This window comes from Martes martes (genome assembly GCF_963455335.1).
Source record: "Martes martes genome assembly, chromosome: 18".
In the NCBI taxonomy this organism is placed as follows: domain Eukaryota; kingdom Metazoa; phylum Chordata; class Mammalia; order Carnivora; family Mustelidae; genus Martes; species Martes martes.
Window position 1 is genome coordinate 6,551,026 of NC_137906.1, and position 27,385 is coordinate 6,578,410.

Sequence of the window (27,385 nt, forward strand, 5' to 3'; positions counted from 1 at the left end):
GTCTGCAGATGTTTCTCGTACAACTGCTTTGGCTTCCTCACCTCTGTTGTCTCCGTTTCTCTTTCTGGAACTCCATTTTTACACGGAACCTTCTGGATGGATGTTCCAGGTCTCTTGTCTGCTCTTTGTACTTCTCAACTCCTTGTCCTTCTTTGCTACTTTGTGAGAGATTTCCTTGACTTTATCTTCTCTACCACTGAATGAAATTCTGAGTCCAGGGACTTCTTGAACTCTATGCACACACTATCTGGAAGTTTCTGAAGTTTTCTTCTGAACTTGCATTGTCTATGTTTCTTACCGATAGCTTCTTCGTGATCATTTTAGTTCTTCTGTTCATGCAGCCTTCCCTTTCCTTGTGTGTCAGCTGACCCCTGGTTAGCTGTTGATATCAGCTTCCGTGTAGAAGTTCCAATGGCGGAACTCATCAACTGGCAAATTTCATTTTTGGGAGAGGGGAGCAGGGTGAGAGCCTCACACCGGTGCCTCCCGGAGATCTGGTTGTGAAGGGCTTTGTTCTGAGGCCTTGGGTTTCTCCAGAAAACATCTGATCACTGGCCTGGGAGGTGGATATCCTTGGCTCATCCGGACGGAGTGCAAGTTCCGAATGAATCCCCTTGTTTTCAGCACTGGGGTACTCCACCCTCTGCCACACAGAATCTCTGAGTTAGGAATTCATCTGGGTCCATAGCTGCCGTATAAATGCCTGTGCTGGAAAGCAGTAGGGGGTGGGAGGACCAGTTCTTACAGACAGATACCCTTTCCACCTGATTTCAGCCCTCCCCTACACCTCTCCCACCACAATGTTCCAAGCTCAGGCTCCTCTGGGCCCGGCGCAGTGTATCTGCTCTCCTGTTAGTACCCTCTTTAATTCTTCCCAAAATGTATTGAAACATCTCACTTGATAACAATCCCACTCCATTCTTCATTCTTGTGGGTTTTTCTCATTGTTCTTCACTGTTATTGTAGCCAATCTTGGGAGATGTGTGCGTGTAACCAATCTGCTACTTTAGATGAAGTCCTTTATTGTACCGGGACATGTGAAACCCGGTAAGGGTCGAAATATGTCCCCTCCCAAGGATATGCTAAAGTCCTAACCCCCAGTTACTTTGAAAAAGGGTTGGTGCAGATATCAGTTAAGTTAAGATGTGGTCCCACTGGCACAGGGTGGGACCTTAATTCCATATGACCAGTGTCCTTATAAGAAGAGACAGAGACATGGGACTCCTGGATGGCTTAGCCAGTTACATGGCCAACTCCTGATTTTGGCTCAGATCGTGATTGTGGGGTCCTGGGATTGAGCCCCTCGTCTGGCTCCACGCTCAGCAGGGAGTCTGCTTAAGATTCTTTCACTCTGTCCCTCCCCCCACTCGACTGCACGTGCTCTCTCTCAAATAAATAAATCTAAAAAAAAGAGAGAAGAGAGAGACAGAACAACACACAGGGAGAACCCCAGGTGAAAATGGGGACAGAGATGGGAATAATGCACGTACAAGCCAAGGAACACCAAGGTCTACCAGCAAACACCAGACACTAGAAGGAGCAAGGAAGGATTCTTCCCTATAGGTTTCAGAGGGACCCTGGCTCTGCCAACAGCTCCAGCTTGCCCTTCTGGCCTCTAGAAAAGTGAGATGATACATTTCTGTTGTTTCAAACCACCCAGTTTAGGGTACTTTATTACAACAGCCCTAGGGAACTAACACAGAGCCCTTAACTTTTTGTGATCAGGAAAGTCAATGTTTCTTTCACTGTGCTAGTTTTGACTGCTTTAAAACTCAGAGGCCCTCCTCTTCCCCAAAAACTTCCTTCTATAGTCTTCAGGGGCTTTTTAAAACATTTTAATTTTTTTATTTATCAGAAAGAGCACAAGCAGGAGGGGAAATGCAGGCAGAGGGAGAAGCAGGCTTCCCTCTGAGCAGGGAACCCAACACGGGATGCAATTCCAGAACCCTGGGATCGCGACCTGAGCTTAAGGTAGTCGATTAACCCACCAAGCCACCCAGGTGTGCCTCAAATTTACGTATTAATCCATCTAGAATTTATCTAGGCACACAGCCTGAGGTGAGACTCTCCCCACCAACAGCTAACCAGATGCCTAACCCTGCTTAATTTATCAAAAGATCTTTCTATCCCTGTTGACTTCCAAGGTCCCCTCTGTCAAACAGTTAATTTACATGTCCATAAAAATATGTTTCTGGGCTATTAATTCTATTCTACTGATCTGTTTATGCTTAAGCCATTAATTACGTCAGTTTTAATCATTAAAATGTGTTTGAATCTTTAGCAGGGCAAGCTTCTCCTCGATGCAATCTTTTGCAAAGTTTTAAAGTGACTCTCGTTTGTTCTTCCAGATAAACCTTAGGAAAACCTGAGTCCCCAAATAAGTCCTCTACCAGGGTTTCCGTTGTACATGGGAGAAGTATAAATTACACTGGGAAGAGCTGACATTTCTATAAATTCCATGGCTGCCATCCAGAAACAAAGCATGCTCTCCATTCATTCATCTGCTTTACAGCTCTCAGTAAACTTTATGATTTTCAACGGGGGTCCCTCTATCTAAAATACCCCTCAAGCCGCTCCTTACCCCTCATTGTTATAATGAGAATCGGCAACTGTTCTAAACACTTTTATAAGCATCATCTCACCAAATTCTTGCAATGGTATCTATTCTTTCCACTTCTACATTAAAAACTGAGTCCCACCGAGATCATTAGTACAAAATCCTAGCACGTTCCAACCCAGGCAACTTTACTCTGGAGCCCACAGTTTTATCTGAAAAATATTTTTTTACTATCCGGCTGTAAAAAGGAACGAGGATGCCTTTTATATGCTGGTATAAAAAGACTGCCCAGATAGTTGGTTAAGTGAAAAGCAGGATTCTGAACTATCATTTGTAGAAAAAGAGGGGAAAAGGCTCATATTTCAGGATATTCATGTTTGCTTGTATATGAAAATATTTGGAGAGACTCAAGAAGAAATTAGTAAATAAGTAGTTCTCTCTTGGAGCTGAACAGGAATGAGGCAGCTAGGGGACAAAGGTGGGAGGGATCTTTTCACTTTTTTTTTTCCTTTAAAAAAAATTCACTTTAGGGGCACCTGGGTGGCTCAGTGGGTTAAAGCCTCTGCCTTCGGCTCAGGTCATGATCCCAGGGTCCTGGGATTTTGAGCCCCGCATCGGGCTCTCTGCTCAGTGGGGCGCCTGCTTCCCCCTCTCTCTCTGCCTGCCTCTCTGCCTACTTGTGATCTCTGTCTGTCAAATAAACAAATAAAACCTTTAAAAAAATAAAAATAAAAATTATTTTTTAATTAAAAAAATCTTTCTTTCATTTTGCCTATTTAAAGATTACATACATTTTTTTAAAACTTTAAAATAAAATGCATGCAGACACTCAATAAATATGATTTGCATATTTGCATATTTTGCATATTTGTGAATGAACGCCTGGAAAGTTCAGATTTGTATAAAGCTGTGTTTATGATTTTGTTGTTTCGGTGAATAGGATCTGTTTTCTAAGGTCCTTTCACGCTGGCTGCTGTTACGTAGGAAAATACACAATTGATTTTTACATGTCTTGCTCCCAGCACTTGTACTCCTGACGCTGACCTTGCCTGTTAATTCTCTTTTCCATTGATTCTCCCGGGTTTTCAGTGGTGAGGGCAGGGGTCTGGGCTGGTTCCGTAAATGTATTTTGGCAGGTCGGGGCTGACAATTCAGAGTGGTGAGGACCATGGGGGCAGGAGAGTATGTTCTCCATATAAAGACATCGAGTTCCAATTTTTTAAAAAACACCGTGTGAGCCAAACAAAACAAGCCCAGGAAAGAATCTCGTCTCCAGGACGCCAGTCTGTGGCCTGTGTGTGTGCTGTACCCTCTGTTCACTCACACGTCTCCCTTCCCTTCCCCTCAGCTCCACCCCTCGGTCCTCTGAGGCCTTCCTCGCTGCTCTGGTCTGCTTTGACTTCCTCCCCTTTTGCCCATGGCCATCAGGTTCAGAATCACTGCAAGCCGAAGCGTGGCCCTAAGCTCTTGAATAAGCAACTTGAGGCCGTTCATCCTGCCTTCCTGGGCTCTTCCCACCCACGTGGGCATCTTCCGCTTCTGTGGTTAGCGGACTGCAGTGACCGTTCAGCCCACTGGGGTCTTGGAGGAACTTGAACTTAGCAGTCAAGTCTGATTCATCACTGATTCCTGGCACCTGGCACTGCAGGCACCAAGGAAACTTGATGCGCTGAACGATGATCCCTTTCGGGGCACATCTGTTACCAGGCAGGCATGTCAACTAACTCACGAATTCAGAATCCCGACAGGACTGTGGAGAACACGCCAGAGAGGACAATAGGACCCCCGCCCTCCAGGGACAGTGCACAGCCTCCATGAGGACTGGATCTGGCATTTAGAGCAAGCCCCCCAAAATATATTTGTTAGCGGGGCGACACAGAGCTTACCACCCATACAGTCACCCAAAATACAGCTGAAGAGGCGAAAGAACATATGGAGAAAACCAGTGAGGGAGGAGCTTAGGACACAGGAACAAAGTCTCATAGGGCTCCACGATGCTGGCAGGGAGCACCCGTCTACCCCTCACGGAGACATGAATACTTCTACTCCTAACTGAGAGGGATCGCTGCCCCGCCTCTCCCGAGACCATGAGATCACGCATATCGCGTTCTCACCAAAACTCTACCACGCATGGCTGCCCTCATGCCAGGGGTGGGGAAATGGGAGACTGGGACAAGTGACGTGACTTGCCCAAGATCACACAGGGAATTAGTCCTGTGGCCAGAACTGAACATGGATCTTTGACTCTGCCTCCAGAGGGTTCGTTCCTGACCTTGTGGGTAGGAATTCTGGAGAGGTGGCAGGGGTTTGAGTGATCTCATCTACAGAGGAGAAGCTCTCGGTTAATTTCTATCCCATTGCACCGTGAGGGAGGCTGAGGGTCAACAGTAAATAAGACATTTTTCTGTTGCTCATGGAGCCCCACTCCAGCCTTGCCAGGGGAGGGAGATATGTGATATAACCACCCCCTTCCAAAGAATGACAAGATGATTCTACCCAGTGATTCGTGGTATGAAGAAGACACAAAGATATGATAGAGAGTTGGGCTGTACCTTAGCTTTGGGGGGTCGGGTGTCAGAAGAAGCCCCTTTAAAAAAGTGGCAGCAATTGGGCAGAGAGCATATGGCAGATGCAAAGTTTCTAAGACAGGAGCAAGACAGGCAGAAAGACCAAAGGGCTGTAGGCCAGTGAGCGTAATGAGGCTGGTAGGGCATCAGGGAGAGCATGTAGACGATGTTCCAGTTCACCTACTGAAGGTAGGTTTTATTCTAAGCCATCAGGAAGCCATTTGAAGGTTTTAAGCAGGGTGGCAAAATAATCAGATTTATGTCGTTTTAATTTATTTTATTTTTAAAGATTTATTTATTTGAGAGAGAGAAGCGTGCACGCAGGCGTGGGGGTGGGAGTTGGGAGGGGCCGAAGGAGGGGGAGAATCTGAAGCAGACTCCAAACTGACCACAGAGCCCCATGTGGGGCTTGATCTCATGACCCCAAGATCACGACCTGAGCTGAAACCAAGAGTCAGACACCTAACCAACAGTGCTACCCAGGCATCCCTATTTTATTTATTTATTAAGATTTTATTCTTTTTTAAGTAATCTCTACAACCAACTTTGGGACTTGAACTCACAACCCTAAGACTAAGAGTCACCATCTCCAACGACTAAGTCAGTCATGCACCCCTGATTTATGTGTGTGTTTTGCTTTTCTTTCTTTCTTTCTTTTTTTTTTTAAAGATCTCTCTGGCTGCTTTGTAGAAAATGAACAGTAGGGAACTAACACTTGGGTAAAAAGAGCAGCCTGGAATTGTCATACATAAGATCTCTCCCACATAACACGCAGACATGCTAGGGGAAAAAATGTATTTTTCATTGAGCCCAATGTGGGGCTTGAACTCATAACCCTGAGATCAAAACCTGAACTCAATCAAAAGTCAGGTGATCTAAAAAAAAAAAAAAAAAAGTCAGTTGATCTACCAAATGAGCCATCCAGGCACCCCTGGGGGAAAAAAAAATTAAAACTATTATTAACATGTAGATGAACACAAAAGCATCTCCAGGTACCAAAAAGCTACTGTAGCATACGGGATCTGAACACACATACTACAGGATCAAGAAACCAGTACACTTGATCTTAGCCAAAAGGCCGAGAAGCGATTCAACAAACCAGATATATGCTATAAGGGGCCAAAGCTGAGACCACTGAGTGGCCTCAGGGTACACCAGGGATCTGGAACTGAATTCCTGGACAAAGCTGGAAGCCCCAGACCCCTGGTGGGGAGACCAGCAAGAAGCCAAAGTCTCTGGCCAGTGCTATATGTATGTGACAAGTTCCCCTACTATTTATGCAATGTGAAAGCGTTGCCCTGGAAAATCACATAAAACTTGACTTGGAACCAATGAGCCCTGTAGGACCTAAGAGAAACAACCATTAACTGTCCCAAGGGATATTGTCATAATACAGGGCACCTGTAGGACCCCACAGAATATAATTTCCACCAAAGATGATCCCACAGACAAAAATGACAACAGATACAGGGAAAATCAAATGCTAACAAAGAATGAAGTAGCCCAGAACTATATTGTTTAAGGGTAACCTGGCCGGCTCAGTTAGTGTAACATGTGATTCTTGATCTTAAGGTTGTGAGTTCAAACCCCATGCTGGGTGTGGAGATGACTCAAAAATATAATCTTAAAAATAAATAAAATTAAAAAATATTCAACAAGATGGACTAGAAACCATACAGCACAGATAAGACATTACAGGTAAAAAGTGAGTGAGTTTTAAAAAGAACCAAATAGATATTTTAGAAATTAAAGAGTAGATTAGACACAACCAAAGAGAGAATTTGTGAAAAGAAGATGAATCTGAGGAAATCACTCAGAGTGAAAACAGAAAGAAAACCAGACAAGAAATATGAAAGAGTCACTAAATAAAACGGAAGGCAAAATGAGATATTCCACAATACACTTAACAGGAGTTGAAAAAGAGAGAATAAAGAAATCAAAGGCGATAATCAGAGAGATAATGGCCGAGAATTTTCCAAAATTACAGTGAAAGCTAAAACAAGTTCCAAAAACAATAAAATAAATTCCCTAGTGCACATAGTGCACCACATGAAAAGAAAAGAAAAAAAACTATCAGAGAGAAAGGTAGATTATCCATGAGGGATTAACAATTAGATGAAGTAAGTGCCTGAAGCTAACAGAATTGCTTAAAAGTGCTGAAGAAAAAGAGCCCAGGGTACCTGGGTGGCTCTGTCGATTAAGCACTTAAGCGTCATCTGACTTTGGTCAAGATCTCAGGGTTGTGGGATCGAGCCCCGCGTCGGGCTCTGTGCTCAGCATGGAGTCTGCTTGTCCCTCTCCCTCTCTTCTTCCTCTTGCACGCGCTCTCTCTCTCAAATATATAAATAAAATATTTTTAAAAAAAGAAAAAGAGCCAACAGTGTGGTGAGAAGGAAGCAGGATCCTAATCCTGTTCCATCTGCTAGTCTCCCTCCAGCTGGTATCCCAGCAGCTCAGGTAGCAGGACGGTGAGGCTGCCAGATACTGGAAGGTTCTCACCATGGTACCACAGGCACCTGGCACTGCCCTGCCTCACTGTGTCCATGGTCACTGCTTGCAGCCAAGATGACGAGAAGGAAAAAATCAATTCTGCTGAACGGGCACTAAGGAAAAACCCCGAGAAGATCAATGAATAGTCCTCTCATCTGGCCTTGAAAAACATGAAATATGGGGGCACCTGGGTGGCTCAGTCGGTTAAGTATCTGACTCTTGATTTCAGCTCAGGTCTTGATCTCAGGGTTCTGAGTTTGAGCTCTCTGTTGGGCTCCACACTGGGCATGGAGCCTACTAAAAAAAAAAAAAAAAAAAGTAATTGGAAAGGATAAATCTTCCGACCAACAAACTCTCAACAAAATGGGCAGAGGAGGATCATTAAGCAGAGACTAAAGACTCAGCAGCGGAACCAGAATCTAAAATTGAGGCTATTTCAGGCCCAAATGCAGTGGGAGACACACCAGTCTTAGACCAGCCTCAGTGGTGGTTCTTACGTACTCTTTCTCCAACAATTCTAAGGAACAGCTTCATCAATCATCTTGGAAACACAAGTTTTCTGTAATTCTGGAAATGTATTTTTAAAGAAGCAGGGCACCTGGGTGGCTCAGTTCGTTAAGCAGCTGCCTTCGGCTCAGGTCACGATTCCAGGGTCCTGGGATCGAGCCCCGCATCAGGCTTCCTGCTTAGCAGAGAGCCTGCTTCTCCCTGCTGCTCTGCTTACTTGTGCTCTCTCTCTCTCTGTCAAATAAATAAATAAAATCTTTTAAAAAAATAAATAAATCAAGAAGCATGGCATCCCACCATATCCCATGTGTTAATATAACTTTAAGTAAGTACAAATGACTTAAGAGATAAAATCATGTGCTAGTTAAACCAGAAATTAATGGAATGTTGGATTAAGAAAGGCTTTGTTTGATGTAAACTTAACATTCCACAGACTGTGAAGAGCATTATAAAAAGTTCTCTAAAATACACATAGCCTAAAGGACAGAGTCATTTTAAATGACCCTTCTTTTGGGGTGCCTGGGTGGCTCAGTGGGTTAAAGCCTCTGCCTTTGGCTCAGGTCATGACCCCAGGATCCTGGGATCAAGCCCCGCATCGGGCTCTCTGCTCAGCAGCGAGCCTGCTTCCTCCTCTTTCTCTCTGCCTGCCTCTCTGCCTACTTGTGATCTCTGTCTGTCAAATAAATAAATAAAATCTTTAAAAAAAAAAAATGACCCTCCTTTCATATTTGTAGGGGGTTTTTTTTGCCCCTACTAGCATTGTCTCTGTGTCTTCTACATGTTCTTTTATTTCCTTATCAGAGTTGCACACTTTCTGACGCAAGATCCTGGTAGGGAAGGAAGGTCCAGAATTTCCCCAAATCTGTTAATGGCCAGTGGATATAATGTGTAAGGTGTCACATCCTGTATAATCAGGACATTACTCATAAAAGGCTTGCGAGCTAGAAATATTCGAGGATTCCGAGTTCTGGTGTCCTCTGCTTGTGGATAAAATGTCTCCAAATTTTAAGCTGGAACACTGCCTAAGTAACTTTTTCTTTTAAGATTTTACTTCTTTAATTTGTAGGGGGGGAGGGAGAGAGGGAGATGGAGAGAGAATCTTGAGCCGACTCCCCAATGAGTGCAGTGCCCAACACGGGGCTCATCCCACAACCCCGAGATCGAGACCTGAGCCAAAACCAAGAGTCAGACCCTTAACTGACTGAGCCACCGAGGCACCCCTGGCTAAGTAACTCTTAAGCAAAGCCTTGCGGTAACATTGCCTAGACTTGTTAATACCAGCATTGACTTGTGATGTTTGCGTACCGATCAGCAAACAAGTACTAATAAAATCCTGGCTGTGACAGAGGGGGGGGAACGATGGAGATACGGAGACATCTTCAGACAAAGACTAAGATGGTTCACTGCAGTTTCTTACAGAAAGAGCTATGACGTCTCTCTCCCAAAGAAATAATAAATGCAGCCCTGAAGAAAGTTCTGGAGAAGTCCTAAAATAGCCCTATTTATATTCTAGCAGGAATATTTGAGTAACCAAACAGCATCCCCAAAGTCGTGTACTCTCTTGACATTACCCTGACCGTGCAATGAGCCCAAGGTGGAAGCCGGAAGAGGGAGCTGGTGCGAAGCCATCTGCCGCCATGAAGCCACCTCCTCCATGGCATGGCGGCAAAGACCCCTGGGCCCCGTCCCACTCCTTCTGCCTTTGTCACCTGCTGCTCATCAGCCAGCGACTGGGAGAGGATAATGCCCTCTACCTCTACCCCCTACCTCTACCCCCTTCTGGTTGGGGAGGGCAGCTCTTCTGGGCTTGGCAGGGAAGGCACATTTGTCCAAGGTCACTGTCCAGGGCAGGAGGCATTTTAAAATAGAGATAAGAAGGAATTATCAAACAAACAAACAAACAAAACAAACAAAACAAAACAAACAAACAAACAAAAAAATAACTGCCTGGCCCCAGAAGCCTAAATTCTGAGGCCCAAGCTGGTGACAAACACCGGTGATCCCACAGTGAAGACACTAAGGCCATACTGTCGCTCTGCTCCCCCCAGACCCACAGAAGCACGCGTGTAACTTCATTCCTCCTTCCAGAAAAAAAAAATTATTTTCTTCCCCGTCTTCTCTGTTCAGACATAACATCATCAACACAACTCTTTAAATATCTGTGCCGGGAGGCTATATTTAGTGACTGTTTGGCCCTTAAAATGAGCCTGATTTCCTGTGGCAAAAAGTTCTCAGCAGCAAGGAGAGAGAGAAGTCAGAGAATTCTGGAGAATTCTGAAGTACTATGGAACAGCTTTAAGGCTTGAGATGTTCACACAGTGTAAGAAAAGGAGTCAATTGCTTCTTCTGGAGAGGTGACTGGGACCCAAGAGAGGGGGAGAAAAATCATAATCAAAGGGTGTGTCTGGCCGGAACACTTCGAAGTCACCCCGGAGAAGAGCCTGACACGGGTCAGCTGTGCGAGCCACTAACCATGTGTGGTTCACAGCCCTCCTTCAGAGAGGCGGGAGGGGCGTGCATTCACACACTCGTTCATCCACTCACTCGTTCACTCACTCATTCACTTGTTCACTCATTCATTCATGCACTGGTTCACTCATTCATTCATTCACTTGTTCACTCATTCATTCATGCACTCTCACTCTCATTCATCCGCTCATTCATTCATTCAACCATTCATTCATTCATTTACTCACTCACTCACCACAGTTGTACATTTTCCCATATGCAAAGCCCAGTGGCCTACAGGAGCTCCAGGTCATGGGGCAAACAAGACATACCAACGGTGGAGCCATCCCCGGAAAGGGCCCTTGGCGGGGCACAAAGTGAGTGCGGCAGGGAACCCGGAGGGTGGGGGACACTTCCGCCGGTGCCATCCGGGAAGGCTTCGCTGGGAGAGGGAACGAGTGCCAGCACTGGCTTCCTGCTCTGGACCCTCTCCTTGAACCCACTCACTGAGCCCAGATGCCAGGACATTATCTCATATCACAGATGAGTAACTTTCCCAAGGTCCCCACGGGATAATAAGTAACAAACCTGGAGCGGAAACTATCCTCTGACTGCAAAATGCTCGACTGCTCTCTTTGGGCCCAGAGGGCCAGGTGGAGGGGGCAGAGCGTGTCTGCGAGACGGCGTACGGAGCTCCCACTCCAATCCTGCTGAAATCCCGGAGCAGTCAGCTCTGCTAGGCTCGGCCGCCAGCACATCGCCCTCTTCTGATGAGCCTGGACTCATCACACCTTCCCTCCTCGGAAACCACTGTCCCGTCCCTGTGTGTGTGTGGTTGGGGGGGTGGGGAACTCCGGTGTCCCCAGGATGACCCAGGGGAGCAAGGGAATGCATATCTCCTTGGCCCTAAGGTCTGCCAAGCAACATGCCATTTTTTTTTTTTTAACATTTTGGTTTGAGATAATTTTAGACTTTCAGAAGAACTGCAAAAATAGGACAGAGTTCCCGGACATCTTTGCTCAGCTTCCCCTTGTATTAACTAACATCTTACATAAGCACAGGAAAATCATCAAAGTGAAGAAATTCGCCTTGGTGCGATGTACTATTAACTATACTGGGGAATTAATTTGGATTTCTCCCGTTCTCCCACTATTGCCGTCTTTCTGTTCCAGGATCCACCTGGGATCCCACCTGGGACACTTCCTTAGTCTCCTCCAGTGGGAGCTCCTTAGTCTTTCCTGGCCTTTCGAGACCTTGACATTTTTTGAAGAATACCGGTCAGTTGGTTTATAGAACATCCCTCATGGACTTTGTCCAATGTTTCTCGTGGTTAGACGGAGGTCACGCACTTTTGGCAAGAAAACGACACGGGTGATGTCCCCAGTTCAGCGTCTTTGCCAGGAGTCGTTCATTCCCATATACTGGCTTCCTGGGTTTCTCTGGATACTCAGGGCAACCCCATGAGGTAGATATTAGTATTATTATTTCTAAAGATTTATTTATTTATTTTAGAGAAAAAGAAAGTGAGAGAGAGTGCAGGGGTGAGGGGCAAAGGGAGAAGGAGAGAGAATCTCAAGCAGACTCCCCACTGAACGTGGAGCCTGACTCGGGGCTCAATCCCATGCCCCTGAGATCATGACCTGAGCCAAAATCAAGAGTTGGACACTTAACTGACTAAGCCACCCAGGTGCCCCCAGAAAATTATTTTTGTTATGTGCTACAACCTAATGGCCTAACCCTGGGAAGGCCAGGATCAGAAGATACTGGCAAGTTTTGCAGTGCTCAGCCTGTGCAGATGTACCTGGCGGTCCTAAGTAGAAGACGGAAGACAGTGCCTGGGCAGGAGTGGCCAACTGCAAAAAACTTCTCACTAAGTAATTTTCCTGAGTGAGTGACTTTGGAAGGCTAATTCTTTTGGGGCAGGGGGATGGGGGGGGGGGGACAAGACCCTCTGACCAACACAGAAAAAGCTACCCACAGAAATTAAGCGCAGCCAGGGTTATCCAGGAGGAAGTGTCTCAGAGAGAGGGAAAGCCAGGCAGAATTCAGTGTCTGGAGCTGAGAAATGGAACAGTTAAACTGGAGGAACAAGGGCCAGCTGCTGTCAAAAGGCAGTCAAACGCTCCCAGGGCTGCTGCTGTAGGGAACGCATTTTTATAGACCCACCAACTCTCTAAACCTTCGGGGCAATCTCAGCCAAGCCCCTCATTTCACAGACTGACTGAAGACCTACAGAGGATAGAGACCGGCAGAACAAGGGGAACCACAGCCAGGAGAAGTGAGGCTTCCTGATTCTTTTTTTTTTTTTTTTTTTTAAGATTTTATTTTTAAGTAATCTCTACCCCAACGCGGGGCTTGAACTCACAACCCTGAGATCAAGAGTCACACGCTCTACAGACGAAGCCAGCCAGGTACCCTCAGGCTTCCTATTTCTTCTTTTTCTTTTTTTAAGATTTTATTTATTCGAGAGCGTGTGTGAGAGAGGAGAAGGGGGGGAGGGGCAGAGACAGAGGGACAAGCAAACTCCCTGCTGAGCAGGGAGACTAAGACATGGCGTTTGAACCCAGGACTCTGGGATCATGACCTCAACTAAAGGCAGACACTCAACCAACCGAAACATCCAGGCGCCCCAATTCTTTTTTTTTTAAAGATTTTATTTATTTATTTATTTATTTGACAGAGATCACAAGTAGGCAGAGAGGCAGGCAGAGATGGGGGGGGGGAGCAGGTTCCCTGCTGAGCAGAGAACCTGACACAGGGCTCAATCCCAACCAAGACCCTGAGATCATGACCTGAGCCGAAGGCAGAGGCTTAACCCTCTGAGCCACCCAGGCGCCCCTCAGGTGCCCTAATTCTTAATTCAGTGCTCTGGGTGCAGCTAAGCCCAGGAATAGGGGCCCACTCCAGAGCACCTGGGGGAGCCCAAGAAAGGACCAGCACACAGCAGGCCCACCCCGAGGGGAGCTGTTGATTTATTCCCACCTCTGTTTCCTGACTGCAAGTCAAGCAGAGACACCATCATGATGATCCCAAAGGGGACAAAAGGGACTTCCTATCTGTCGTTTTTAACAGACAGCACAGGGCTTGATCGAGAAAAACAACAACAACAAAAAGTAAGTTTAAGTAAATTATATCTGTGATCCTCATGCTTGGAATTGCACCAAAGAACTCCATGGCCCAGCAGGAAAGAATGTTTTGAACAGGCTGCTGAATTGTTTTTCCAGGATAAGATTTCTGTGAATAAGTGCCAAGTGTGGAAATGCAGTGTTTTATCTATGGCCACAATGAGAACGGATGACATAGCAAAGTGCTGCTCCAGGTCTAAAAGGGTGGCCTGCCTGTGCCTCGAGGCCAGGGCTCCACTAGGCTTCCTGCCCCGGGGTGTGAGTTACCTGTCTTTATCCCGTATTTGCTTTTATCACTGCTGTAACAAATTACCATCAACTTAGCAGCTTAAAAGGATGCCCACTGGGGCGCCTGGGTGGCTCAGTTGGTTGGGCATCTGCCTTCGGCTCGGGTCACAATCTCAGGGTCCGGGGACTGAACCCTGCATTGAGCCCCATGTTGAGCCCCGCATCCAGCTCTCTGCTCAGTGGGGAGTCTGCTTCTCCCTCATCATCTCCCTTTGTGCTTGCTCTCTCAAATAAATAAATAAAATCTTTTTAAAAAAAGGGGGGGGGGATGCCCATTTATCAGCTTATGGTTCTGTGGTGTGAAGGCTAACTCGGTTTCCTTGGGCTAAAATCAAGGTGTTGGCAGGGCTGCATTCCTATCTGGAAACCCGGGGGAAAATTCAGGCTACCCTTCCTGTCTTAAGGCCCTTAATTACATCTGCGAAGACCCTCTTCCCACGTAACAAAACATACTCGCAGGTGGACACGTTCGGGGGGGGGGGAGGCATGCATTAGTCTAGCTACCCCATCCCCTCACCCCACCTGTGGGGCATAAGTCGGGAATCCTGGCTCCCAGTCCCCTGGCTCTGGGGGTACCATGACTGCATGAGGAAGCCTCTTTCTGTAAAATGTGCCTCCTGCTGAATTCTCCACTCCTAAAGCCCACCTACCTCCTTCTACCAGTGCAGCCAAAACTTCTGCTTCGGTCCAATGGGACCGAGGCCAAGTACGTTGCCCTCAGCCTCGGGCACCTGCATCGGAGCGGGAACTGGGCCCTATTCCATTTTATGTTACAGCAACAATCAAATACAATCAGGTCATTCGTTATTATTGAGGGCCTACGGGGTCCTGAGCATCACGCTTGGGGAGGCCTACAAAGGAGGCCAAGCTACAGGGAAGCTCACAGTCGAGCGTGGAACAGACATCCAGATCAAGACGGAAACACCATCAGATCTGTCTGCGCAGGAGAGTCGGGGGAACTCCCAGGGGCCATCGGAGGCAGGACTTCAAGGACGAAGAGTTTAGCAACCGGAAAAAGCGGGAGGCCGACAGGAATGGTGTGCCACCTAGAGACACACAGAGGCCTGAGCAGTGGGCCGCCTGAGACGGAGAGAGGCTGGGCGGGCGGGGGCTGCAGGGGAGGCCGAGGGGCATGACAGCCGGCAAAGGTCAGCGTTCTGCCAAGTCGGCTCTGTGCTGGGCCCTTGAGTTTGAATTTCAGTTTGGAGGAATGCACAGCAAATAGGCTTTTAACACATGGAGTGATACAAGCAGCTGTAACCTTTAAAACGGAACTCTCGGGTGTCCGGGTGGCTCAGTGGGTTAAGCAACTACCTTTGGCTTGGGGGATGATTTCCTGGCCCCGGGATCGAGTCCCACGCCAGACTTACTGCTCAGCACGGAGTCTGCTTCTCTTCTCCCCCCAGCCTTTTACTTGTTCCCTCGCCCTCTCTCTCTCTCAAATGAATGAATAAAATCTTTAAATGAAATAAAAATAAAACAGAACTCTGACAGCCTGGGGGAGACTGGAGAGCAGGAAGGCCGGCTGTGCCATGGGGTAAGCATGGGGTAAGTTCAGGCTCAAGACAAAGACATAAAGGGAGGCAGAAACTGCGGGTGAAGAAGCAGGGGCACGAGGGAGAGCCATCAAGGAACCGAGGAGACAGAACAACTCCCCACAGGGGTACAGGAGAGAGGGACGCCAAAGACGACCGGGAGAATTGCAGCTTCAAGAGCCGGGGAGAGTTTCTAAACTGGGATTGTCGAAAACCGAGAGCAAAGGACAATGAGCGAGTTCGTGGCAAGGGACAGGGTCCAGGATTAGGTGTGTGAGGTTTTTTGGGGGGGGGTGGTTTGGGGTTTTTGTTTTGTGTTGTGTTTTATCAGCAGTAATGGCCTTAGACAGTACAGGGAGGTCCCTTTCTGGAATAAGCATCTCAAGGGAAGCAGCCCATCTCGAGTCACTTCCAAGCATGAGTCAGGGAGCTGACGTTGGGTAGGAAGTCCCCGGGAGCCACCCACAGTTACGTCAGAGACCTGGTCTCCTCGGGGGCCCAGCCTCCTGCTGGCTGTAGACATGCTCACGTGAACCCAGACTCGGGGGGTACTTATGAGGGTTCACAGTTCAGCACGGGGACCAACTATGGCTGACACTCATCAATCCCTCCTGCCACATATTTTATCCTCCATCCTGCAAACCCTTCTCGAGCAGAGTCCCTTGGCGCCAGAGGCCGCGTCTGGAGCCCGAGGCTCTGACGATGAATTAGGTACCTGACGTACGGTCTTGGAATGCCTGCCGTGTGCCAAGGCTGGAGAGGCAGAGCCCCGGGCTGACTTGTCACTGGAAGGGAAGCTTTCCTGGGTCCTGCCCAGAGAAGAAACTGCACAGCTCATGCCTGTCAATCTCTGGTTGAAGGATTATGGAAAATGGGAGGGAAGACTATAGCATCGGTCAAGGCAGATCCAAGAAAAACCAGAGGCGGCATGTGCTTCCGGCCCAATATGGGAGCGGGGTCACGTGACAGACGGTAAGACATAATCTCACTCACACACACACACACACTCACACACACACACACAGCAACTGTCTAAGCTAACAACTGTCATTGTGGGCTAGCCCCAAGGGTCTCACAGAACCAGTGTCAGGTCAGTGTTTCTGCCACATTCCCAGGTGACATTCCCCAAGCTCCCAGGTTCCCACAGTAACTTATCAAGTGAGCCTTGATCTAGATCTTTGGAACGCAAGCCAAGCTCGGGGTCATGTGTTTCGGAGGTCCAGCACTCAGACCAAGCCACCAAGGAGCCCCTCTCCCCTTTCTTCTTTACAGATTTACCATCCAAGCAGCACACTACACACCCGTTTCACTTTGCCTGTTTTGTGAACCCGCTGTCAGTGGAAGCATATAGGGCGTCTGCGTGGCTCAGTCCGTTAAGCGCCTGCCTTCGGCTCGGATCATGATCCCAGGGTCCGGGGATCGAGCCCCGCACTGGAACTCCCTGCTCTGCCCTTACCCACCCTCCTCCCGGCTCATGCCCTCTCTCTTTCTCTCTCAAGTAAATAAATAAAATCTTAAGTAAACAAATAAATAAATGGGAGCATACAGAAAGTGTCCTTTTGGGTCGGCGTTTTTTTCGCCCACGGTTACAGGTGAAGGTTCGCCCATGCCGTCGAATGTGACTATGATTTATTATCTGATATGATTATTATTTATTTATTTATTTATTCTCCTTGTTGTGCAACATCCCAACGAGAGCCCGCATCTCAATGCCTACTGTGGACGGACTTCTGGACTGCCTCCAGTGCGGAGTTCTTACAAAAGATGATGATGAGTATCCTTCCAACTGTCTTCTGTGCACTGCTGCTGGGTCTAGAGCTCACCATGGAAGTGCTGGCCTACTGAGTCTGTAGACCTTTAATTTTAGGATAACGCTGGACTGTGGTCCAATGTGGTCGCACCAGCGTAAAGCCCCATCAGCAATGTATGGACATTTCCAACTAATTCAGATCCTTGCTGATGCTTGGCACAGTTGTCTTTTCTTTTCTTTTTTTTTTCTTTAGGATTTTATTTACTTATTTTAGAGACACAGAGAGAGAATGAGCACACGCCCACACAAGTGGGGGGAGGAGCAGAGGGAGAGGGACAAGCGGACTCCTCATTGAGCACAGAGCCCAACGTGGGGCTCGATCTCAGGACCCTGACTGAGATCATGACCTGAGCTGAAGCCAAGAGCTGGATGTTTAACTAACTGAGCCACTCAAGTGCCCCCTTTTTAAATTTTTATTTCAGTCACACTGATGGGCATTGAGTGGTATCTCATTATAATTTTAATTTGCATTTTCTTGATTACTAATGAAGCTGCACATTTTCATATGTTTACTTTTTTTACATACCCTGGACATAGACCCTTTGGTAGCTATATGTCCTGCAAAAAACTTCTCGGAGGAATTGCGAAAGTCCAAATAAATCAACTAGAAAAGACTTAGAAAGAAAACCTCTGCAATTTTTCTAAGTTACCAGGCCCAGACCGGGCTTCACTTTAATGAGAGATATGAAAAGAATACAGTTTGCGATAAGAGCCAGCAGGTTCGAGCCTCTGCCCGGCCACTTCCTGAGTGCTCTTGGGCAAGTCGCCTACGCCCTCTAAGCCTCAGTGTCCACCCTTGAGAACAGACCGCTATTATCGCACAGTTGTTCTGTGGCTGAAAAGAGGTTATGTGCAAATGTGCTTTTATAAACTGCAAATCTGTTAAAATCAGAAGCAATCGGCCACACTGGCTTCCTGAATGGCCCAGCCCAGCTTCCCGAGCTGTCTCACAGCGCGAACACAGGCGGTGGTCATAAGCTTTCAGATTGGAGAAAACTCCCATCCTCCCTCCTACTGTCTGAGCCACAGGACACCTTCCATCCCTGTCCCTCTCCCTCCACGATGTGGGACTGTCCTGCCCGCAAGCCAGGAACAGGGCTCCTCCCTGCCTGCCCAGGCAGGAAAACAGGAAGCAGCCCCCACCCTGCCAGGAGGTGGGGCTGACAAGCTCCCTTTCCTAGGTGGGCATCTCTCCAGGCCATCAACCCTCTGGACGCAGGAGCACTGGGCGTCTGGCCCGCCACGCCACGCCCCGGTCTGCGCCACGCTTTGTCCCGAGGTGGTGGACTAAGCGGGCGGTGGACAGGGAGTGGAGAACGGTCCTCCTCGGCGCCTTGCCGACACGCCAGGCAAGGAACCCTTTCAGTGCCCCAGTGGGGCTGGGACTCTGCTCTCCTGGGCCACATGGATGCTCCTCACCCCACCCAAAGGTACGGCACCAGCCATTCCCATGCGCCCTGTTCTACATATGGGGGGCATGTGGGAGTTTCTCAAGAGAGCAGTTGAGAGCTCAGATGAAACGCGTGTCCTTATCCCACAGTGTGGAAACCCCGCTTACAGGAATTTTATGAGCTCGAGTGTTTGAGAGCTGGGAATCTTGTCCAGCCTCCCCATTTTGAAATGAGAAATCAGTAGCTGAGCCAGATTTGCTCACTCCCCAGGGAGCGCTCTCCTATTACTCTGTGCTCACCCCGCCGTCCCTTTCGCCCTGCTGCAAACTCCAGCAGCCGCCCAGGCCACATCCAGGTGCCTGGGCCGCCAGGCCACTTTCTCCCCCTCCCTGGTAATACCTTCTAGCTCAGAAAGGCCCATCTGAAGCAAGAGAAACAGAGAGCAGCCCTGGGAAGTCCACAAGCACGTGCTGGGAATGTTCAGCCAGTGTTCTGAACTGCACGGAAACACAAAATCCTCGAAATCATTCAAAACCACGAGCCCCCATTCTCTCTCGAGAGACTCTGCAGGCTTCCTCCTAAATGGGGACCCTGGGCGCACAAGCCCAGCACCCAGGGCGGGCACTCAGTAAGAATTAATCACAGGACAAATCACAGGAGACAGAGGGAGAACCTCCGAACTGTGCAAAGGGAAAGAAAAGTACGCTGCAAGCAGAGGCCTGCCTCCGGCACCCAGGCTCCCTGGAGATCAGCCGACAGACTGTTTCACATTCACACATTTGGCAAACAGGTCCAGTGCCTGCCTCCTGCGAGGACTCACTTGGCACAGCACGAAGAGCCAGACCCTGCCCCCAAGAGCTTCCAGTCTGGGAGAGAAGCCATGGCCCGGACCTGGATGAATGGGACAGACATTCAGTAGCTACGGGCCCCTGCTTGCTGGACTACCTGATCAGGCTGGTAGCAGCCCACAGGGGCCGTCTAGTGGAGGGAGGCGGGGTAAGTTAAGGCCTGGAAAAGAGAGGGACCAGGGACCCTGAGGTGCCACGTCATGCATGGTCTGTGGGGAGCCAGCAAAGGTTCTTGAGGGAGGGAGTTCCAGGAGCAGGGCTGGGCTTTAGAGACAAGCCATCTGGGCCCCGCAATTTGGGAGGCAGGGAGGATGGGATTACGACCAACACAGGCAAGACGTAGTAAGGGCAGGAACGGTACAGAGCAAAGGAGCGACATCACACCGCCTGATGCAGCTGCGAGGACAGAGGAAAGGGAGGACTCGGAACGGACGCCGAGGAGATGATAGGGACTGACGGGGACCAGACACTGGCATTCGAAGGTGGGGAAGGCCCAAAGGAGAGTCTGGGGCATGTGTGGCTTATCTGGGGGCAAATGACCCATGGGAAGTGGTCACACAGGCCAGGAAGTCGGGAGACAGATGTGGGGAGGTGGCGTCACGGACCCAGGAACAGAAACTGTGAGATGAGGGGAGCACAGAGGAAGTGGACAGAAGGTAAAAGAGAAGTGGGGTGAGGTTAGCACCTTGGGGACCCAACTGTTGGCTAGAGGAAACAAGAAGAGAGCTGAGGGGGCTGGGTGGTGACGCAGGGGTGGCGATCAGGCACAGCCAGGCTCTGGGGCCGGTGTTCCCGAGTTTGGGTCCCAGCTCGGACACTTCCTTCAGAACTTTGAGCTGGCTGTGAACATGGCTAAGGTTTGATTTCCTCATCTGTAAACCATGGATCATAATTCATAAATTCATTCCAAGAGCTGAGAGGTGTGGTTCATTAAAGGCCTTTACCACGTGCACATAGTAAACGTGGTGAATGTCAGCTGTTCCCGCCATTACCAATGAGAGGAAGCCGGAGGTGTACAAGCTCAAAGAAAGCTCTTAGCATCCTTTCTACCTTTTTAATACCAACTATGGGGAGCCAGCAGGGATCAGGTGGGAGGACAGTGCCGTTGGTGTTAGCAGTCATTCCCGAGCAGCCGGGGTTGAGAAGCATTGATCGCTCTGGTCCAACCCCCGTGATTTTTTCAGCAGGTGAATCAAAGGCTGACCTGAAGATCCTGAGCGAAATGGTAGAAACGCCCCCGACTTAAACACGGAGAAGAGGACGTGGGCTTGATCACCAGATTTTCGGACGGCTTCTCTGTTTACTTGCTGTGTGACCTTGGGAAAGTCACCTGGCCTCTCTGAACCTGAGCTAGTAAACAGGATAATGGCTATCAATCACCCAGGATGTATCTAGTGCCCACCAGGCCCTCCATAAGTATTTGTTTCTTTCTTTTCTTCTCAGGAGTCCAAGTTTCCTGGCTCTTCCCAACTCAGGGTTCGTTAGGATCCGGCTCTCTGTAGTGGGCTCGACCCAAACAGATTGGGACTAAAGGCTCCGTGTTTCCAGAGCACCATCCTCTCCTCTGATCTCGGCAATCACCGGCCAGAGAGCAAACTTCAACGTGCACAGGGCTACTACCCAGGGCTCTGGCTGAAATGAAAGCTCTCATTTGGTAGGTTCTACACTGCTAACAGCTCCCGAAATGACGGTGCTGTAAGTCCTCTGACCTCTGTGTACAAGAGCCCAGTCGTGGCTGGTCTCCCTCCCCGCTGACTCACGAGCTCCTCCTGGCTGGTCTCTTTATCTTACTCATCTCTGTGTCCCCTCCACGCTATGTGCTCACTAAATGGATGGTAGCAAAAAAATAAACAAACCATAGAGAAAACCATTTTCCGGCTAAGTAAATATAGACAGGGTATTTGGTGTGTCTACGAACGTCAGCCCTCCTGGTTCATTCCAGAATTGCCCTGCTGGCCAACATGAGGACAGGGTGGGGGAAAGGGCCTGAAACCTGGACTCCTGGATCTGAATCCTGCTTTTCAATCATCTATGGGTGGCCCTGGGCAAGTCACTAAGCTCTCATCCATAACACGGGCATGGTAATACCCAACCACAGTGTAGCCCCAACGTAGTTAGTTAAATCGTGCTGTGTAAAGTGCTCCGGGCAAGGCAGCTTTCTCACAGCCGCTTCTTTGAGGGCAAGAACCACTTTTCACTCCCCTAGAGCCTGAAGGTTGCTTGTGATGGGCTGGGTGAGGGACACCTAGACATGGGGGCTGTAGCAGGTGAGTCTGGGGTCCTCGCTCCAGCAGGGACACTGGCCTGACCAGAAGGAAGGCAGAGAAATTACAGTCCTGTGATAGGCATGGGGCAGGGCTCCACAAAGCTGGACTAGGAGGGAACTTGGGGCCATTAGGAAAAAGCATCAAGTAACTACAGAAATCCCCGGCTGCCCTGAGCTGAGTTACCCACCCAGGCGAGGGTTTCCTGTGGAAAGTAACAAATCATTGTCTACTCCCATCCACAGCTGGATCCCCACGAACACAAGCCTCAGGAACCTGAAGACACAGGTCAGAGAGTAAGAGTAATCTTGCCCCCATGAAGCTCCTAGTTTACTGAGGACAGCTCCGGGGACCAGTGACCATACAAGGTAGCAGGTGCTGGGGACTGAGAGGTGGGAGCGGCCAGCTTCTGCTGCTGCCTCCACCTGGGCCACTGAGCCTCATCGGCATTCACCTCCAGAGGTCTCCTTTGTGGATCCCTGTTTCTGGCACACCCCCCTCCCCTCCTCTCCCACTCTGCAAGCTCTGTGTCATGCCAGCTGGTGGTTAGATCCTGGTGAGGGCTCCCAAGCTCTCCCCACACCCACAGCCGGGTCTTTCTGCATACGGTCTTGGTCATTATCACCTTACCTAGGGATATTTCTGTCCCCTACTGAAGAGTTCATCAGAGCCTACACCATTACTCACATGCATGATTCCTTAGGTCTCCCCGGATTACAGCAAGAATCACTAAAAGCGTGCTCCGAAGTCTGCAAAAATGCCTTCACGCTCGCAACGCAAGCCAGTGGTTAAAGGCTGGGACCACTTCCCGCTGTGTGACCTTGGGCAGGTGACTTAACCTCTCTGTGCTCCACTGTCCTCATGGAAAATGGGGCTGATACCCACCTCACGGGTCCTTGCAGAGATTAAAGAAGGTAATACAATAAAGTACTTAGAACAGTGCCAAACGTGATAATTAGCTACAATTATCACTACACCTTGGCTGATCTCATGGTCTCTCAACTCATTAATTTTTTTCTAACTCATTTTTATATCTCATAACACACTGGATTCACTCAAAGTCCTCAAACAAAATGAGCTTTTGCAGACTGACTAATGCCAAGTTTTAGGACTGTTCTCTTTTCTTCACTCTCCTACCCCCTCCCCTTACGGTTTGAATAATAGAAAAACTCTCTTTTCCTGCTCCAGCCTGCCTCCTCCTCACTCCCACCCACCCCACCCATCAACGAACCACTCAGACGCAGCCGATCGCAAGTGTTCCACGTGTAAAATACACCGGCAAACAGTGCCCCAGAGTCTTCTTGCTGGGCTGTCCCTGGATAGCGAGGGGACACGCCAGCCCTGGGGGGAAGCTTTCACAAACCTAATTACCACTGGTATAATGGGTCAGAGTTTTATGCGTATTCCTCTAGCGCTCCGGTTTTTAGTTATTTGAGACTCCAGACGGACTGGGTTATCACAAAATAACATCTATTTCTTTTCCTTTCCCATTAAAAAAAAGAGGAAGAAGGCTATTCACACTGCCTGCTGGAGCAAGAAGCCTCAGGACCAGGCAGTGAGTTGAGGCCGTTAATACCCAAAGTGGCCAAGCCAACGGAAAGCTGCTTTCTTTGCAGGGGTCCAGTCCGCAAAGCCAGAGAAAAGAAGTCTCAACCCCAGCTGGTCCCTGGGAGGCAGAGAAGGGAACTGCTGTCTTTCCTAATGCTCCCATCCCTCCCTGAGGTAGGATGACCCAGGGAGGGGACACTCCCTCCTTTCCATCACCCAGACACACCTGCAACCTGCCAAAAGCATTCCGGAAAGAGAAGAGGCTGAACCTGCAGGGAAACGCTTGATCCTTTTCAAGATTCCATACACAGAACTCTGTCAGGTCCTCGCAAGCTTTTCAACCTAAAACCCCAAAGCCCTTCCTTCACATTGTACTGTGTTTGGGGATGGGGAGGAGGGGGGGGGGAGCAGAACACAGCGGTGGAAGGGGGGGGACCAGCCTCTGGCAGTGGAGGCCCAGCTGGATCTTCAAAGGTTCCACCCTGAGCGCAAGGGCGAGGAACAAATCTGCCCGCACAACTTTGGCACTGGGATTAGAAGAAGTGCTGTGCCCTTTGAAATGGGATTTTGCATACAAACGAGCTGATGAACACCAGAAACATGTCAGCTTTATTCAGTCCAATCAATACACCAGGCATTCGAACTCTGAGGTAAAAATGGATTGTGGCTTTTTGTTGATGCCACTGGGGAATTTTGGCCCCCAGCCCTGGTCAGGCTGGACAAATAGGGCAGTCTGCCTGCTCGCTGTCAGGCACATCTTGGGGGATGAAACCAACACCCCATTATCAGGGTTCTGGGCACCACTGGGCAGCTCATGACCAGCAGCGGGCCGTCGGGCCAACGGCCTGACCCTGGCCCCTGGCCGGCCCCCTCCTCCAGCCCCCATTTCCAAGCACGTCGCATTTCCTACATTCCTTCTCGCCGCCCAGACCCCTCCAGCCCGGCCCTCTGAGGCCGACAGCTGGGGGTGGTGTGAGCCAAGCAGGAGGCACCAGGAAGGGGGTGCTAGGGTGGGGGGAATGTCAGTGCAACCCAGAAGCGATCGAGAGGGCAGGAAAGGGGTCCCCGCTTCGCATCCCAGTCCAGCGCTCCGCTCTCCGCCGCCACACTTGCGTCTCCGAGGGGCCCCCCCAATGAGCTTCCCCTGCCGAGGGGCTCTCCTTCCATTCGGCCCCTCTTCCGTCCCTTCCGCTCTCACCGCCCCTGTGACCCCTGCCCTGCCCCGCCGCACAGATCGTGCCAGCTCCTCCGAGCCGCCCTGCCCGTCTCCCCAGGCCAGCTGGGATAACCCCGGGTCCCCGACCTCCCCAGGAGCGCCTCGACCTGCGCACCAGAGGCTCCCTCTCGCGGCCCCCTTGCCCCGTCCTCCCCTGGGCCTGAAGACCTCTACTCCCTTCAAAGCCCCTCCCGGACACTGCGTCTCTCGGGATGCCCCAGCCACGCATGCCCCGGGGTCCCCCGGTCCTCACCTGAGTCCGCTCAAAGCTCTCCCGCTCGGCCGCCTCTATCCCCGCGCCCACTCCGCGCCGGCTCAGCACCTTGGGCAGGGGGTTGGGCACCTGCTTCATGGAGCTGGCCATCCGGTCCATGTCGCCGCGCGGAGCCGACTCAGGCGTCCTCAGCCGCCCCGGGATCCCCTCGGCGCCGCCCGCCCCGCCCTACCCGCTGGGATCCGGCGCTAACGGGACGGCTTCCGCCTCCTATTGGCTGGGGGCGCTGCTACTCTCCCGAGGCCCCGCCCCACCTAGAGGCTTCCCCGCCCGCCCCCGCCCCCCTCCGGAGCCCCTCAGCGCGCCCCGCCCATCTGGGCGAGGCGGCCCGCGAGGCGCGCCGTGACTAGCCCGGACGCCTGTCAGTCACCGGATCCAACCGCCTCCTGCGGGGGCGGGGCGAAGGCGGGCCCGGGGCTGCCCTGACCTGCCCTCGCCCGCCCCTCCCCCGACGCCCGGCGCGCCGCCCTCTCCGCCCCTTCCCCGCGAGCGGCGCGCTTCTCCGCGGCGGGCGCTGCCAGGTCCCCGCGCGGTGGGCGGGGGTCACGTGGGCGGGAGCCCCGGGCCTCCCGCGGGGAATCCAGGCCGCCTGGGAAGAGCCTGTTTACGCGGCTCGGGCCGGGACTGGGGAGCGCAGGATGGACCCGCTCGGCGGCCGCAGCCCCGGGAAGCGCTGCGCCCAGGCCCGGCTCCCGCCGGAAGGGTCAGCGTCCCGCCCCCAGCTCCCTCGGCTTCTGCCCGTGTCCTGACCCTGCCCTGCTGCCCTGCTGCCCTGCTGCCCTGCCCATCCCCTTTGCGATGATCGCCTGCCCGGGGGTGCCGGGCTGGGTCAGTGGGAGCCTTCCAGCATCTTCTCTCCAAACCTCTCCGGGTCTGGAACCGGCCAGGATGTATTCATTGGTAGAAACCCGTTTCTGTTTCAGTTTATCCGCGACCCTGAGCCGCCCGTCCGGTCCTGTTTCGATGTCCGCCGAGGTACCGACAGGCAGAGGGAAGTGCGATCCTCAGCGGAAACGCTGGAGAAAGAAGTTTCCCGTTAAATGGGGTTTTGAAGATAAATGCTTTGAAACTCTGAAGTCAACGAAGGCATTCTTTTTTTTTTTTTTTTAAACTAAGAGCTTTTGATAAGAATTCACAATTTCAGTGGAGAAGCGAACGAGGGGATGGGCCTTTGCAGGCACTAGCGAACCACTGAAGGCTTTTGCTCAGACCTGTGCTTTTGGGGGGGCTTGGCATTGTGTGGACCAGGTTATGGGGGCGAGAAGGAAGGGAGGGAACCCACCGGGAGACTCCTGTGGTAGGTGAGAGACGCTGAGGGCCTACGAAAGAATGAGGAGAAAGTTCTTGTTCTCCGGGAAGTTATGGGAATATGGGAAGTTATGGGAATATGCGTGGATGTAGGTAGGGAGTGGCGGGAGGGAGGAGGAACTGGTGGGATCAGAAATGCTATAGAGGATGGTTTTAAGGGCGGCTGTGTGACAGAGGGGAGATTGCCTTGAGGCCACACTGGCGTAGCTAGCTCACTGGTTTCGCCTTTTCCTAAAGTGTGTTTCTAAGGGGGACTTTGTGAGGGACTCCCCTTGGGTGTCTCTGGGGAAGAGGTGAACTGTCACCTAATTTTCAAGGCTTTGTGTCAGGGAGGATGGTGATGACAATAAAGGAGGAGGGAAGCACAGTAGAGAAGATGACTTCCAGAAAAGGAGATGACTTCCATTTTGGACAGACCAATGTCCGCATAGACTTAGCCAAAGGACGGGGGAGCCCAGGGAGGAAGAATCAGAGAAACTGAAGGAAAGCCAAGGCCAAGGGGGGTGTATCAGCAAACCGGGGGCTTTGGGGAGATAGGGATAGTAGATGAGGGCGTGTTTGGGGACTATGACGCGTGTGGGTCCGAGTGGCAGCAGGGAGGGGTTGCCCACTGGAAGGGCTGACTGAATTGCAGAAGGAAAGCATACATACCCCAGTGTGACCTAGAAGCAGGGGACCACCCAGGGATGGTGAAGAACCCAACAATTAGAACAGGGGGGAGCTGTTTATCAGCCCTAGACCTGAAGGGACAAGGGGAGGGAGCTGTGCCCCAACGAGTTTTGGGAAAGGAGGCATCTGACCAGAGCTATGGCCATAAGTAGAAAACCAGTCACTGGGGGGACACAAGTCTCTAGTTCTACTGTCCTCAGATTTCCTACTGGTGCCTTCCATTGGCCAAGTCTAGCGGGAAGAGTGGGGTTAGGGGACAAGGATGATACAACGGCACTGCCTCCACCTCTCCTTCCAGGGACAGAGCAGAGTGGAGAGGAGTGGAGGCTGGGTTCAGCCCAGCATGGGCGCTCAAAGGAGTATGTCTACAGCAAACACGGACAACATGGACATTGTCGACATTGTCCTTACCTCTGTGTGCCCATTCTTAGCGTGCACCCATCTCTCACTCTGGATGGAGCTAGAGTGATTTATGACCCTTTGCCCAGAGTTTACGGCTTCCATAAACAAGGGCCCTTTAAACAGGGATTAAGGGATCAG

At 50.5% G+C, this 27,385-nt stretch overlaps 1 protein-coding gene across 1 annotated transcript in view; it reads right to left on the bottom strand.

Annotated features, from left to right (window-relative positions):
- HIP1 (huntingtin interacting protein 1) overlaps positions 1-25,027 on the bottom strand; it is a 141,561-nt gene extending 116,534 nt beyond the window's left edge. Inside the window, exon 1 of the mRNA XM_080830730.1 lies at positions 24,848-25,027. Within this exon, the coding sequence (XP_080686856.1) occupies positions 24,848-24,967 (120 nt within the window). The 5' untranslated portion in view covers positions 24,968-25,027. The remainder of the gene's footprint in view (positions 1-24,847) is intronic.
- Positions 25,028-27,385: the final 2,358 nt, after the last annotated feature.